Raw genomic sequence first — 14623 nt, 5'->3', positions numbered from 1 at the left:
AACACTAGGATGCTTCTTATTGAGGGCATTCAACTTTTGGGTTCAAGGAAACAGACACTTTGTATGGAGAAAAGTAAACTCATATTAAAGAAAAGAAAATCAGGCTGGACTTAACTGAAAAACATAAAATATTTCTATCAAGATTCTTATTAGCTATCGATCATTTTAGTAACACAATATTTTACCCTAAATGTGGACTTCAGCCTTTGAGGGCCACCTCTTTCTGTTTTAGAGATGGAGAACTGAGAGACAGTAGGAAGCCATCACACAGCAGCGAGAGGAAGGCTGGCATATGAGGGCAGGAAGAGGCACTGGCTCGGACATGAACTGCCAATCACCTCTGGGGAACACCAACAGACACAGCAGCTGGGAGCTCTTCCTTGCACACTCCACTTCTGCTATCCTGGTCCTTCTGCTCCCACAATGCCACTTCCTCCTGTGTTTAACCTCTCCCCTGGAGAGGGCTTTCTCATCTCAGCTTTGCCTCACCAGTTTTGTTGCTCCCTCTTACCGGCAGCGGCAGCAGCAGCAGCAGCAGCGTGTGAATCAAGACAATGTTCATTCACACAGGACAGCTCTGGTACAAATTCAGAGGCTGCATTTGGCTGGGGGTCTCCCAGGGCCTCAGGGCACTGCAGATGGCCATTACTAAAGCACAGGGCATTCTTCAGGTTCCTAATCACAAAGAGGAAGTCACACCCTGCCTCCTGAGGTCAGCAGCTCTTCACAACCCTTGACCACACTTGCAGCTTCATCTCTGCCAGTCTCCCTGGGCAGTCCATCACACTCGCTCCATGATTCTGGTTCTCAGTGCACTCCACAGTGGGAAAATAGGGACCCCGCACAGCACCTGATACTGTCTAAAGTCTCAGCCACCCAGCAGATGACTCCTTGCCCAAGATTCTCTCCCTCTCTGTTCAGGAAACAAAGTCTCCTTCCTCCTTTCAGTTCAGAGGCTCACATTTACACAGAGAGCCCATGAATAATATTTCCATTAAATGGTTTCTGTTTTGTCTTCCAACAGTTTTCTTCCCCTTCTTCCTCTCATGAGAAACCTCTATTTAATCAATAGATAAAACTGGAGTCCTATTTGTATTTGTAAGAGAAAGGCTGTTGCCCAAGAACCTGACTTCTGTCTTTCTGGCTTGACATAGGTGCCTTGGTGTGAAGGTAGGTGTGTGTGTGTGTGTGTGTGTGTGTGTGTGTGTGTGTGTGTGAGAACATCTTTTAAGTTCCATCTTCTCTCTAGCATAGTTTCCATGGGATGTCCTTATCAGTATGGCATTCTTGAAAATAATTACATCAAACCCTGACCTCTCATTTTCCAGACTTGGTTTCATCTTTTCTACACAAGGCACACTAAACAAGGAAACCCACGGTTTCCTTCACCAACCCCATCCTGATCTCCACTCCTTCTCCACTAAAGTATCCTCCTCCATTGCCCCTTCCCATTAATCTGGGCCCATGCTGTACCTACATTCCAAGTTGCCGCCTTCCACTGAAAACATACCCCTGTTATTGTCAGAGCTCCCTGGGATGACTTCTCCTGTGGCTTTCCAGTAAGCACTTGGGCAAAGTTGGGCACATACCTGCCCATCCATCACATCCCACTGGTCCTATTCCAGAGCATCAACAGCATAGTCATTTCTCCTCATCTGCCTAGACTCCTTCAATGCCTGTGTGGTGAGGTGCTGAAGTCCTACCCCTTTCTCAAAGTTCATCTCAGTTTCATGAACACTTCTTTTGCTTTCCTGGACATAGATTCCCTTTTTTTGACCATGATAGTAGCTGACTTTCACACTGAGGGCTTCTAGACATTTTCATGATAGTAGGGGCATTTTATGCACACAATTGCCCTATGAAGATAAAGAATGGAACTCAGGCTTGGGAAAGTTGGCTTATCTCTCCAAGGACAGAGTTAATAAGTGTTTTTGTTCTGACCTCAGGCCTGTTTCTGAGGCTAGCAATTTCCATTGAGGCACCTGCCTCAACTTCTTCCCTGTCCTTGCAGTGTCCGCCCTAGCTGGCAGGTGTGAAGCACCTGTCTGTGGTTGACAGCAGGCAACAGTGGTTCAAGGAGCAAGGGGCTCACTCGGTATTATCCCTCATAGTATTAAGGACTGGCCAATGGTCAAAATACCAGTTCTAGCTGCAATATGCCATCGCTGGAACTTCTGAAAGTCTCTGTTCGGTTCCTGTTAGCCCTCACTGTCCTTTGATGGGAGGGTTACACAGGCTTCCCAGGAAAAAGTGAATTGAAACTCTGACAGGATTGACCTAACTGTCATCAGAATGACCACAGAAACATCATACCAAGGACTCCAGATGCTATCAAGTCCTATCTAATTCCTGATGAAAGGTTTGTGAACTTGAAAGAAAATTATTAGAAAAAACCTTCAATATTTAAGAAACATTAATCTTGTCACTTTCTTTTCAAAAAGCGAGATTTTTTTCTTTTCCTTTACTTTCAAATAATTTTCATTTGAGTCTAGAACACCCGCATAGTTGTATGTGAAGAGACAGCAAACATTTAACTCTTACCAAGAAATTTCTGAGGCATAGAGCTCTTACGTTTGGCGACGTTGCTTGCCAGTCTGTCCAGAACAAGGGACCTCTCTGCTCCTATCTTGCACAGGTCTTCTGCCATCTCACTGTGGTTAGTTTCTTCCTTAATGACTAAAGTCAAAGACAGTTAGAGAGGCTAGTTTAGACATGCATGCACTTCAAGATGCTGCTGTATCCAGTGTCAACTCACATTCATCAAGTGCCAACAAGAGCCTATTTCTCATCTTCCAGGCCCCTGGCACAACCAGAGACTAGCCACCTACAACTAGCCACCTGTGCTAATGGCCCTTCCTCCACCTGTGCAACCTCACAACAAGCTGCTTGTCCACCATCCAAGGCTGGACCATAGAGAATTAACTGTGTCACTTTGGAGGGTCCTGTCTCAAGATTACCTTAACCAACTCTTAACAACAGCCACGAGAACCAAATATCATCAGGTCCAGAAATGATCAAAGGCTCTGAAGTCACAACTTTATAGGGAACAGTCCCCAACCACACAGCAAATCCCTAATCATCAAACAGCAGGACAGGGTGGGAAGCCTAGCAATCATGAAGGGGAATGCAGACATGGGCTAGCCCAGTCCATCTCCTTTTCTTTTTCTTCTTTTTTCTTTCTAAAGATTTATTTACTTATTATGTATAGTTCTGCCTACATGAATGCCAGCACGCCAGAAGAGGGCACTAGATTGCATTATAGATGGTTGTGAGCCGCCATGTGGTTTCTGGGATTTGAACTCTGCACCTCTGCACTGATCAGTGTTCTTAACCCTTGAGCCATCTCTCCAGCTCCCATCTCCTTTTCTTTAACAACTCTCCCTATCCACAAGTAAAGACCCAAGCCTGTCTCCTGCATAGTCTCATCTAACTCTAGCTGACTTCTAGTTTGTATGGCAGGGATTTCTGAAATATAATTCCTTCATTCCCCTGAAACACACCCTTCCACTTTCTTTTTTTTTTTTTTTAATTTTTCAGGACAAGGTTTTTCTATGTGTTGCTTTGTAGACCAGGCTGGCCTCGAACTCACAGAGACCTGCTTGCTTCTGCCTCCTGAATGCTGGGATTAAAGGCATGAGCCACCATGCCTGGCTTAGCTTCTACTTTTTAATCAGCTCTTCTACTTTTTAATCAGCTCTTCCAACACTGTTTCTGTCTTGTGTGTTTTCCTTCTCAGACAAACCATGTTGACTTATCATAGGTTTATTCAGTTCTGTGCTGGTCCATCTCCATGTTTGTCAAAGAGTTCCTTGAGCCATGGCTACATCTTCATTTAACTCTAGTCTTGCCAATATTTTCATTTATTTTTTTCAGATATATTTTTGTAATAAATGACTACCAAGTATTAAAACTGCATAAAAATTTCGTGTGAACACTATGCCTAGATTTGGGAGGGTGTTCATAGATGGACCAACCTCATCTCCCTCTTTCATCTTTACATTTCTTCCTTGTCCAGGATGGCTTGGTAGCTTTCTGCCTCTTACTCTATACTCTGCACACCAACAGGACCCCTATGTATTTTACATTTTCACTGCTGTGAATTCACTGTTGTGAATGCCACTTTAAATCCTGGGTTCTTAGTTGAGTACTACTGCTGTATGTTCTTTTAATAGTGGATTACAAGTGTGTCTTGTTAATTAGCTCAACATTCAGCCCACACTCTGATTATCTGGAGGAAATCCAGAAAGTCATAAAACCTAGTTCTGGAAGTCATTCCTACACGTACTCTATCAAGCTGATAATGCTCATGCACAATGCCTTTCCTTCTCTGTGAACTGGGCTCAGTCACCAGCCCAGATGCTCATCTCTCAGGTGAGACCATACCACACCTCTGAGCCCAACCCCTTTTCTCTGTCTTTTGTGCATGTGGGGCCCAGGAGAAAGTTCTTTTTCTCATGAAGATATTAGCAAAGTGTAACAAGTGACCTGACCATTTTACTAAAGAAACTTGGTTTGGTAAAACAAGCTTTTTCTTACATCTCTTGAACCAGGCAGTTTTTACTTAATGGACTCAATATCAATAGGTCTGGGAAGTTAATGTGGTAACCCAAGGGACACAGAGGGTCAGGAGGGGAGATGAACAAGAATATACAGGCTGATTGGCAGGACTTACACTAAAGTTCACTTCTAGAGCCTGCTAATGCCAAGTCTTAACCCAGAACTCACTGAATGTCTACAAGGTAGGTGTTGGAGCCTTGGCAGCTCCAGTTTGGAACTGCAGTGGCCCTGGAGTGGCCCTCAAAGTCCACAGGTTGAAGTCCTCCGGTCTAGGGCGATCCAAGTAAGAGGTGTCAGAACCTTGAGGGTAGAGTCTTGCAGGAGGTCCTTGTGTCACTGGGGTATGTTCTCAGAGAGGAGCATGGGTGCCCAGCCTCTTCTCTCTCTCTTTCTCCCTGGCTTGTGAAGATTACTCTCACCCCCCCCCAGCAGAGGATTTCAGTGTATCCATACTTCTAGCATGGCATGCCCAAAGCAATGTAGTCTACCAACCACAGGCTGAAAGCTTCAAAATTCCAGGCAGAATTGTCTTCCTATTGTAACTGGCTGTCTCAGACACCCATTACAGTGATGGAAAGTTGGCTGACAGGCTTGGGGTGGGAGTGGGGGGAATCTATGATGGCCTTGTGTATCTTAATGGGAATGAGGCAGAGGCAGGAAGAACCCGGGTGTAATTAAATGCTGGTGCCTGCCTCTGGCTGTGCTGCCTGACTGCTGCTTCCTGCCAGAGTAATTTCTCATTTCTCAAGAAAGCACTGGAGCATGAGGCCATCACTGCAGTGTTCTGAACCAGCAGCTAGGACACACGAGAAGCTCAGGGTGAAATTGATTCTCACAACAAGGTAGGGTTTAGTATACATCCCAGCTCTCTTCCAGCAGCCCCAGTACCCATGACTGCAGGGTCTTCCAGAAAGCTATGCTGTCTTCCCAGGTGTGGACACTTAAAAGCCCATACTAAGCCCCGCCCAACACTTCTCCTTTGATGACCTTAATGAAGTTTTTAAAAGACCCACACCTTTTTTTTTTTTAAAGACCTATTTATTTATATGAGCGCTCTATCTGCATGCATGCTTTTATGCCAGAAGAGGGCATCAAATCCCACTAGAGATTGTTGTGAGCCACCATGTGGTTGTCAGGAATTGAACTCAGGACCTCTGGAAGAGCAGCCAATGCTCTAATCTCCAGCCCAAGACTCACATCTTATTTGGACTTTTAAACACAAAGGAGAACGGCTATACTATTCTAGCTTGTTTCCATTTTCCTGTGTGTGTGTGTGTGTGTGTGTGTGTGTGTGCGCGCGTGCGTGTCTAGTGCTGCATATGAAGTCCAGGGCTTCCTGCATACCAGCCAAGCCCTTTGTTGCTTATTTATTGCTTCAGCCAATTCCTCTTAGTTTAAAAATCCCCCCCTCCAAAAAAGCCCCCAAACCAAAAACACCCCACAACATAGAATCTTACTAGGGTCCTTACTGGTAAGGGAGGTCTTAAGACAGGCTATATCTGGTCAGTTGAGAACTTGGAAAGTAGAGGAACACATGGGTTGTCCCTAGTGTAGCTGCACTACTATTGGACAAAAAGTTCCTCTTGGACAGCATGGCCAGAAACATGGCCAGAAACATGCCACAGAGCCCCTTCCTGACCCAGGTGCTGGAAGGGGGAGGAGCCCAGCTCAGCAGGGAGCCTTGGCGCTTACCTGGGTACATCGTGCCTGGAAGGCCCATGCTTTCCAAGTAGTTGTGGCATCGCTCTTTATGTTCCTCTAAAGAGCTTCGCTGTTTATAGCTTCGGCCACAATATCCACATTTGTGAGGCTTACCAACTGCAGAAAACACAATTGAGTTTAAGACTCCAATTAAATATTGGCCTTCTGGGTAACGGGAATGCATGCAATACAATTATAACAAAAAAAAAAAATAAAAAAAAATGAAAATGTACTCTCTGAGAGCTATGACTATTATGGACTGGGTCAAAAGGAATGAATTTTAAAAAAGTTAATGCCCAAGTGATTCATTGATTGCACCAAGAGTTCATGAGTCTTGTTGTAACTTAGCCTATCAAACTGACTACAAGACTCCTTTCTAAATCACTGGAGTGGGAAAAACTAAACCATCACAGTGCCACAGTGTGGACATGAACATGAGGAGACTGGACATCACCTTCAGCCTTCAGGAGGGTGGGCCTCCTATCAGCTCTGATCCCTCACTGGGACAATATCTAATGGAATAAAGTGATCACAAAGTTGAGGAGGTCAAATGAGGTCATTCAATGTCTCTAAGAAACCATGGCAGGAAAAGGCTTTAATGAAATGGGTATTTCCAAATTTTATATTTGTATATAATATGAATGTACTTTACATTTGTAGCACATATCATCTTGCTTAAGAATATACAATATGAAAATACAAAGGAAGCGTGATATGGATACAGAACTGCATTTTCATATACATGGAGAATATACAATGTATCTTGCATAGGAGAGCCTATGGGAAGTCTCTGTTTTATCCCAGAGAACACTTGGGTGATGAAATGTCCAGATCAGCCCTGTCCCTTAGAATTCACCAAAGTGTTGTAAGTGTTCTTTGCATGTCTGTTCAGCGTGGCACTCACTATGTTGTGAAATATGGCAGCCACCAGCTACATGGGACTATTGGACATTCCAAATTTGACTAGTGCCAGAGAGGACTAACATTTTGATTTTGTTTAATTTTAACGTACTAAAACTTAAGTGCCACATATGGCTAATGACAATATTGTTCTATATGAGTTTAGCCTTTCCTGGGTTTTTTTGAGTGGTATTTTAGGAGGAGACTAGCAAAATAGCCCACATTAGGCCTATTTTTAAAGACTTCAGTAAAAACAAATTTTAGAGAAACTATTCTCAAATTATTTTATGAAGAATATAGATTTTTTTTCACCCAATGTCAACACTGAATTTCTCATGCTGTTGGATTTAGTATGTATCTAAGTATGATACAAAGCCATGGGAACAGGAATGATTGGTAACTAGTTTACAGCAGATGTTACTTAGCTCTCCTTCCTAGGTGAGCAGATGCTATGAAAAAGTTCTCATGGGAACGAAAGCTTCATCTACAGAATTCAAAACATATTTTTATTTGAAGTGTACATGTGCCTTGCCTGCATGTGTGTCTCTGCATGGCTGGTGCCTGCCTTCAAAGGCCATAAAAGGGAGTTAGGTTCCTTGGAACTGGAGTTACAGATGATTATGAATGGCCAAGTGGGTGCTGGGAATCAAACCTGGCTCCTCAGGAAGAGCAGCCAGTGCTCTTAACTGCTGAGCCACCTCTCCAGTCCTTACAGAATTTGTGTCTAGAGATAGTGATGCATCCAAAAAACTAGGAAATGATAATGAAATATATGTTGCCTAAAATTGCATGTTTGCATTCTATTGCCATAGAAACGAATACAATATAAACATCTATACCATGTCCTCTCCTGAAAACATTATAACTTTAAGGATTTAGTGAATCAAAATTGCCCCCTGTGTAAATGGTATGGTGTCTGGGTTTTCCTCAGTATATGGTTGATTTTAATGCTAGAACACAAGAATCAAACTATCTCTAACAAGGCTTGGAGTTTCCAAAGAAGTACTAACCCCAATATCAGCATAAATTCCTTTGCTATACTGGAGTCTAGAACCTTAGACTACCACCCAGATGCTAGGGAAAACTATATGGTTGATCCCACCTTTTAATGGAGTATGGGCCTGGCTACTCACACAGGAAGGAAATGTGCTACCCTTTGTTAGCCTTTGCAGACAAAGGCTGAAGTCTTGTCATCCCAGTAAAATCACTTTGAAGAAGCAAACAGTGTTTCTTTTCTGCCAGTGCATCAAGGGCATTTTTCAGACAATAGAGCCATCAACATCCCAGATCTATGATGGATATCTTTATTAGCTCATTGGTGATCTTGCAATAGAAATAACCTGTCAGGAGTCCACCACCTGTTTTATGTAACTACTCAAGTCATTAGCCACCCTGAGAGGAAGGTTCCATCATTGCCTCAAATGCAATGAGCAAGCATGTAGGCGAAACACAAACCCTGCACCAATTCACTAGGTCTCATCTTGCCATCTTACAGTTAAAGGAAAGATTTATATCGTAAACCAGGAATTAAAGGGTGATAATGCTGTGGCTGGTGTTGGCCTGAAAGTAGGTCTTTGAGTTTTCCACTGACTTGGGAAGTTGTGCTTGCTGCCAACCCAAGTGCAAGGTGCCTGTCAATTGTGTTTAGGTGACTTCGCATAAATGATAGATGTGCAGCTGCTTTCTTTCTGTGACCTGCTAGCATGCATGGACGGTACGATTCTCACACCTGACACCTACACAGGTCTGTATGTCACTCCCTACCTGGCACCACCCTCAGTTGGGGAAGTGTACGTACTCATTGCTAATGCATACAGACAGTGTGACCCCCATCTCAGAAAGCCTTCAGTTCTCATTCTTTGCAGAAAACCCAACCCAGATCCGAGCCAGTGTCCCACCTAGGATAGGGAAGTGTTTGTCCCCTGCCTTACCCTCTGAGAGAGCATCTGCTCAATGGAGGGCAGCTCCCTTCTCAGCAGTGCCAAGGAACTCACAGCATCCACAGCTTTCTGCTATAAGCTTTGGTGAGTCTCCTGCATATCTGCTCTCAGTCAGGGAGGAGAGCAGACTAGAGGGGAGGTGATGCTTGGCCTGAGCTCCTTTCCTTCTCTGCAGCTGTCTTGTGAATGCCCATCTAGAGGGGACCACTAACTAGAAAAACCAGTTCTGGCATCTGACATCTGCTAGAATGAGCCCCATAGCGATGTCCCACTGTCACTTAGCAGTGGGAAGGAGGTGGAGTGAGTCCCTCCTGCACAGCCACTGTCTCAAGGGCACAGATGCTGCTCAGAGAAGCCACTGAGCAATGACAGAGTGATGGCTTGCTAAGACAGGGCACTCTTGGAGGGCATCGACAAGGCCCATCAGCCTAGTGCTCCTAAAGCCAGTGTAGCACATGACACCATACGCCAAGGCAGAATGGGGGCAACTTGTGTACCTTACATTACATTGACTATATTTCAAGCAAACATAACACAGTTGCTGGACAAAATCCTTTTCTCTCAGACCTGGAGGCCTGTGGAGCTGCTGGGCAAGAAGCCACCCAGGAGGCAGAAGATGAGATCTAATTAAAGAGGAGTCTGTGTGACAGGTTGAGAACATTTGGACAACTGTCCAACATTCATGTAGATTGTGTGCTGAGACTCTAGAGTATCTGGGACATACTGACAGGGAAATGTTGCTGTCTGCAGTTTTCTGACATCTCCAGACTGGCCAGACCCATCAAAGCCTCAGCTGCTTTCTGGTGTGGGAGCTACTCTTTGGCTGGGGTTGGTGTACTCTGACCAACCTGTCCTCTCTGCAAGGAAAATTACGTCTATTACTGTTATTCAACATATTCTACACAAGCCAGCGATATGTGCGGAATCACAATGAGCCAGAAGAGAGGTATTTGGAAAGTTAAGGGCAAGAAAAACCTCACCCAATATGGCGGGAGGGAGAAGGCTTTTCTAAAATGCACCAAGGAGGTGGGGCTTCCTTTGGTGTTAATCCCCCCCCACCCATTTCCCCTGGTTCAGTAGGGAAAGCAGGTCACCATGTAGGAGGCCAGCACCCCCAGAGGGCTGTTGACTGGGTAGAACGGAGCACATGACCTGAGGCCCCTTTAACTGAGATGGCGGAGGAGACCTACCATGCCCAGGAGACCTACCAGAGTGCGTCCTCAGGTGGCCGGTGAGGGCATCCCTGCGGCGGCAGGCATAGTTGCAGAGGTGGCACTTGAAGGGCTTCTCGCCCGAGTGCAGCTTGATGTGGCGCAGCAGGTTGCCTTTCTGGGTAAAGGAGGCCCCGCACTGGTTGCACTGGAAAGGCCGTTCACCTGGGCGAGAAGGGAAGAGGGGTAGCCCGGTGAGAACAGAGCAAGGGCTGCTCAGGAGGACGGCCGCAAGAAAGTTGTTTCCCATGGGCTTGGTGACTTCCACCGGCTGCAGGTTTGATAGAACATGAGGCTTTTAGACTAGACCTGCCAGCTGCTTAACGCTTCACTGGCTGGGTCAATTTGATCTGAAAATCTAATTTTTTTTCCCTAAATCAGAATGGCACATCACAATGCAAATTCAAACTCATTTAAATAAAGTGACTGCAACATTTTGTGATGAAGAGTCACTCTTCCTGATCAGCAGTTTTGGAATAAACCAATATCCAATTTTGCGTGTTGTGGCATTTGGTGGGGTTTTTAATGTGGCTTTTTTCAAAGGGTCTTTAAAATATGCCACTGAAGCAGCAAAATAAAAAGGAAACTCATTAAAAATGCATTTCAGGATCACAAGTTCATTTCAGCGTTACATTCTTATATTTAAATGAAAGGCACTTCATTATAACAGTTATAATAACTTCTTTTCATTTACATTTTCCCTGTATTTTCCCTTTCAATTTCTTCTCCATTACCTGTCTGTCCCTAAGCAGGCAAATCAGGAGAGAGACAGCCAGAGAAAGTGTGAGGGTGAGAGGGAGAGATTGGAAAAAGATTGAATAAAATGAGAAGTTAAGAAACAGGGCAGCTATGGCCTGTCCTCCAGATGGAATCCCCAGGCTCCAGCACAGTGAGTTGCCTTGAGACCTCCTGCCTATCCTTTCTTCCAACTCAGAAATCCTTCAAGTTTGTTTTTATGTCCACACTGCACATGTTAGTTGTATTTCAGGTACAGATTTCACTGTCATTGAAGGAGTCTTCCAAGGGGGTTCCTTGGACTGAGATAGCCTAGCGATCCTGCAGTGGCAAGAGCTACAGCGTACACCCTGGGTCTGGAGAAGGTGAAGGAATTACTACTTGTGAATAGAGAGTGTGGGGCTGTCCTGCTGGGCAGTCACAGGTTTTAGCACTAATCCAGCCTGTAACTCTCAGGATGATGTGTTGTCATGATCCTCATAAAAGTATGTATGAAAACATATGTCCTGAGACACATTTCTCTTAAGAATAAACAACTTGTCAAAAATACCTAATTAACATTTTCCCAAACTGGGTAATGGTGGAGAAGAGATTGTTTACCACTGTGACTGAGGGAGAACTCAGGTGGTCCTCTTAAAACCCAGGCCAGGTTAGACGTTAAAGCCTATACTGGCGCTCCTAATTACCGCTTAAGTCTTTTTCAGTGGGCAATGCAGACACAAAAGTTAAAACTAATTTAAAATGACGTTTAATGAACGGTAGGCCGGTCGGAGGGGTCTTGATACTAATGAGCAGATATTTAGCCTTTCCCAAGATTCCTGTCTGGCTTAGACTCAGCTGATCATAAAGATGCTGTTTCAAGTCAAGGAGATTGGAGAGTGATAGCTGAAGTAACTCATCATCCATCACCAAGGCTGCGAGTCCCAAGTGCACACTCAGCCGATCCTGTGTTCACAAAGCGTCCACCTCCAACTGGAAGAGTGGAAAAAGAAGACCCAGCTGGGGAACTGGAACATGCCTAATACTTGAGCTGGTACTCAGAGGTAGGCCCCCAGTCTGTGAGGGGAAGCCCAGGCAACAAAAATGTTTGGGAGACTCACTGCCCTTCTACAGGAAGGGAAGGTGGGCATTCTGAAGGGACTGAGACCCACCTTCTCACTTGAGGCAATCTCCTTCAAGGTGACTGCTTGCCTGGTGTCTTAATCTCTGCCCCAAAGCAAGGCAAGCTCATGCTGGGGAGTCTTGAAGACCATATTCCCCAAATGGGCTACACAATGTTCCACTCAATGGAGGGGTTACACATAAGCGGCTGTGTCCAAAGGGCTGGATCGTAACACCCAGCCCTCGTCCCTCTCTTTGCCAGTGACCACGGCCTGTTTCCAGAAGGACAACAGCTTGATACTGTATCTAAGTTCAAGTTTTTCTAAGCTTGTATCTACTTACATTTAACTGGGATGAAGAATAGATTTAAAAAGAAATATGGCATACAAGAACACATGCGCAGCGACCATGCCTGTGGCAGTACCTGTTAGGCTGGGGACCACAGTGAACCAGCAGTTTTGCTCTTTTCGGGACACTTTTTGGTCTGTACTATTCAGAATAATAAAGGCATGGGTGGTGGCCACTTCCCGCAGCTTTCCAGCCACCTCAGGAAGAGTCTCGCACTCACCCTGAGATGCTGGTGGGGACATCGAGGTTGTGACACTTGAACCAACTGGACACCCAAGGGGAAGTGACACACTGGTGCCCACAAACCATTTAGGAAATGGCGGCAGTGGAACTTCACTCTGAGAGGAGCAGAAACTGGGGCCAGGCCTGGGATATCTGTCCACCAGGGAAGGGACTGGGAAGCCATGAGCCTTGACCAGATCACGGGCAGTGGGAAGAGGCTCTGGTGCACGTCCTAGCTTATCCACTGGGGCATCACATAACTGAGAAGCCACACTGATGGCTCTGCTCATTGTCTGTTCCTCCACAACATGTGGAGACTTATCGTGCTCCAGGTTCTACGCCCAGTGTTCTTGGGGACTGCTCTCTGGACTCTGCTGGGGTCAGAATTTGAACCTGCATTTCCTCAAGATTCCAAGTGACCCACAGCTTCTTTCACGCTGGGGAAGTAGTCGAACTACCTGTAGTAAGTGTAGGAATGTAGAGCAGAGACATTTGCTGCCACATTCCACCTGTCCATCATAAAACCTGTCCATCATGTGCAGTTATTGAAATCTACTTGGCTACATAGGGTTTTTCTTCTACCTGTGGCTTTGTATATTCTCAATATATGAAGATATACTGTGGAGCCAGCCAGGAACAAACTCTGACAGGGAATCTCTTTCTTTTGTAAAGTGAAAGACTAGGTAGGATTGGTGCAGTGGGCGGTATGCACCTCTTTCTGAAAGTTATCTGTTCATAATTGAAGAGCTTAGTGTATTGAAGTCCTTAGTCACTGTTTGTTGGGCAAACCTCAGGTACTCTCCTAGAGTACCTGAGCCTGGCATGTTTATTCATTACATGTAATTATCTTTTTTTTTTTTTAAATCAAGGCAAACAGTCATATTTTGGCAATTTAGTATACTAGAATACGATTCACCTATTAAATATCTAAGGGAATTTTTACTGCATAGTCAGGTCTTAGATGAATTGGCAGGAACATGATTCACTTGAGGTCCCCTCCTCTTCAGGAATGTATTACCATAGGCCTTAGTCTGGTTGAGGGCCTGTCATATCCACCTTACCACAGAAGGCAAGAGCAAGATTACCCTCATGCTTGCTTTTCTTAGGGCTGGGTGTGCCAGGACTACGTCAATGGGTACTTTGAGGACTAAGGGGTTCCTTTAGAAAATTCAAGTTTGTCTAATTTTAAAGCTAAATTTCTGCTGAAGATGAACATCTACCTAAAAAAATAATCATACTATATATCATTTCCACATATATCCTACATGCAGTATATCATTTTGGAAAGTGTTCCTATTCATATATAAAATCACAACCTTGGAAATGCCTACACTTCTGATGGCATCATCTCTGCCCCATGCATATTCTAGCCCTTGGCTACTTTTGGATAACACACACTTGTTGGGCCTCATGTAAGGAAAAGCCAAGGCTGCCATTTTCAAGCCATCTTCCTCACCTTTCTGAAATGTCTTACAAAACCTGCTTTCATTCATTTTTGTTTGGTTTTCTTCTCCCTCCTGGATACTGCAGTAGCAGATGCCAGCATTCTTATGCCCCAATGAAGCCAGGACAGGCAGTGATGGCTCGGGGTATCTAAGTGTCACACCTAAGCTTTCTGTAGCTGTGAGAGTTGGTGACCTCACCAGGGTACAGCTACCTTTCCAGAAACTTTCATGGAAGGAAGAGCAATGTTTCTCTTTAGTTCTAAAGGAACCTTATGCCATACAAAGCAAATGCACTGAAGGCCATTAATGTTTTATAGGAAGCCCCTTTAGTGCCCTTAGTGGCAGTGGTATGACAGTTGTGTAGAACAAGTAGCTGACTGTTTGAAAACATGACTGTTTCTATGAGAGAGGTGGGACAGGGTTAGCACAGCCAACTGAAGCGGGGCAGGCTTCCCACACTGCC

At 44.9% G+C, this 14623-nt stretch overlaps 1 protein-coding gene across 15 annotated transcripts in view; it reads right to left on the bottom strand.

Moving 5' to 3' along the window:
* The window catches only part of Ikzf1 (IKAROS family zinc finger 1), a 183473-nt gene that overhangs the window by 103963 nt on the left and 64887 nt on the right, over positions 1-14623 (bottom strand). For 8 of the 15 annotated variants that reach the window (XR_007835538.1, XM_051200678.1, XM_051200691.1 and 5 more), the window contains 3 exons: positions 10307-10474; positions 6250-6375; positions 2542-2676 (listed from right to left, as the gene is read on the bottom strand). Coding sequence is in view for 14 of the 15 variants with exons in the window: in XM_051200678.1 (XP_051056635.1) it covers positions 2542-2676; positions 6250-6375; positions 10307-10474 (429 nt within the window). In the remaining variant the exon portion in view is untranslated. The remainder of the gene's footprint in view (positions 1-2541; positions 2677-6249; positions 6376-10306; positions 10475-14623) is intronic. The other 7 variants (XM_051200680.1, XM_051200686.1, XM_051200692.1 and 4 more) reach the window with 3 other exon arrangements.

Source organism: Phodopus roborovskii, unplaced genomic scaffold, assembly GCF_943737965.1.
Source record: "Phodopus roborovskii unplaced genomic scaffold, PHOROB, whole genome shotgun sequence".
Lineage (NCBI taxonomy): Eukaryota > Metazoa > Chordata > Mammalia > Rodentia > Cricetidae > Phodopus > Phodopus roborovskii.
The sequence above is the reverse complement of the archived record's forward strand: the minus strand, read 5'-3'. Positions and strand labels throughout refer to the sequence as shown.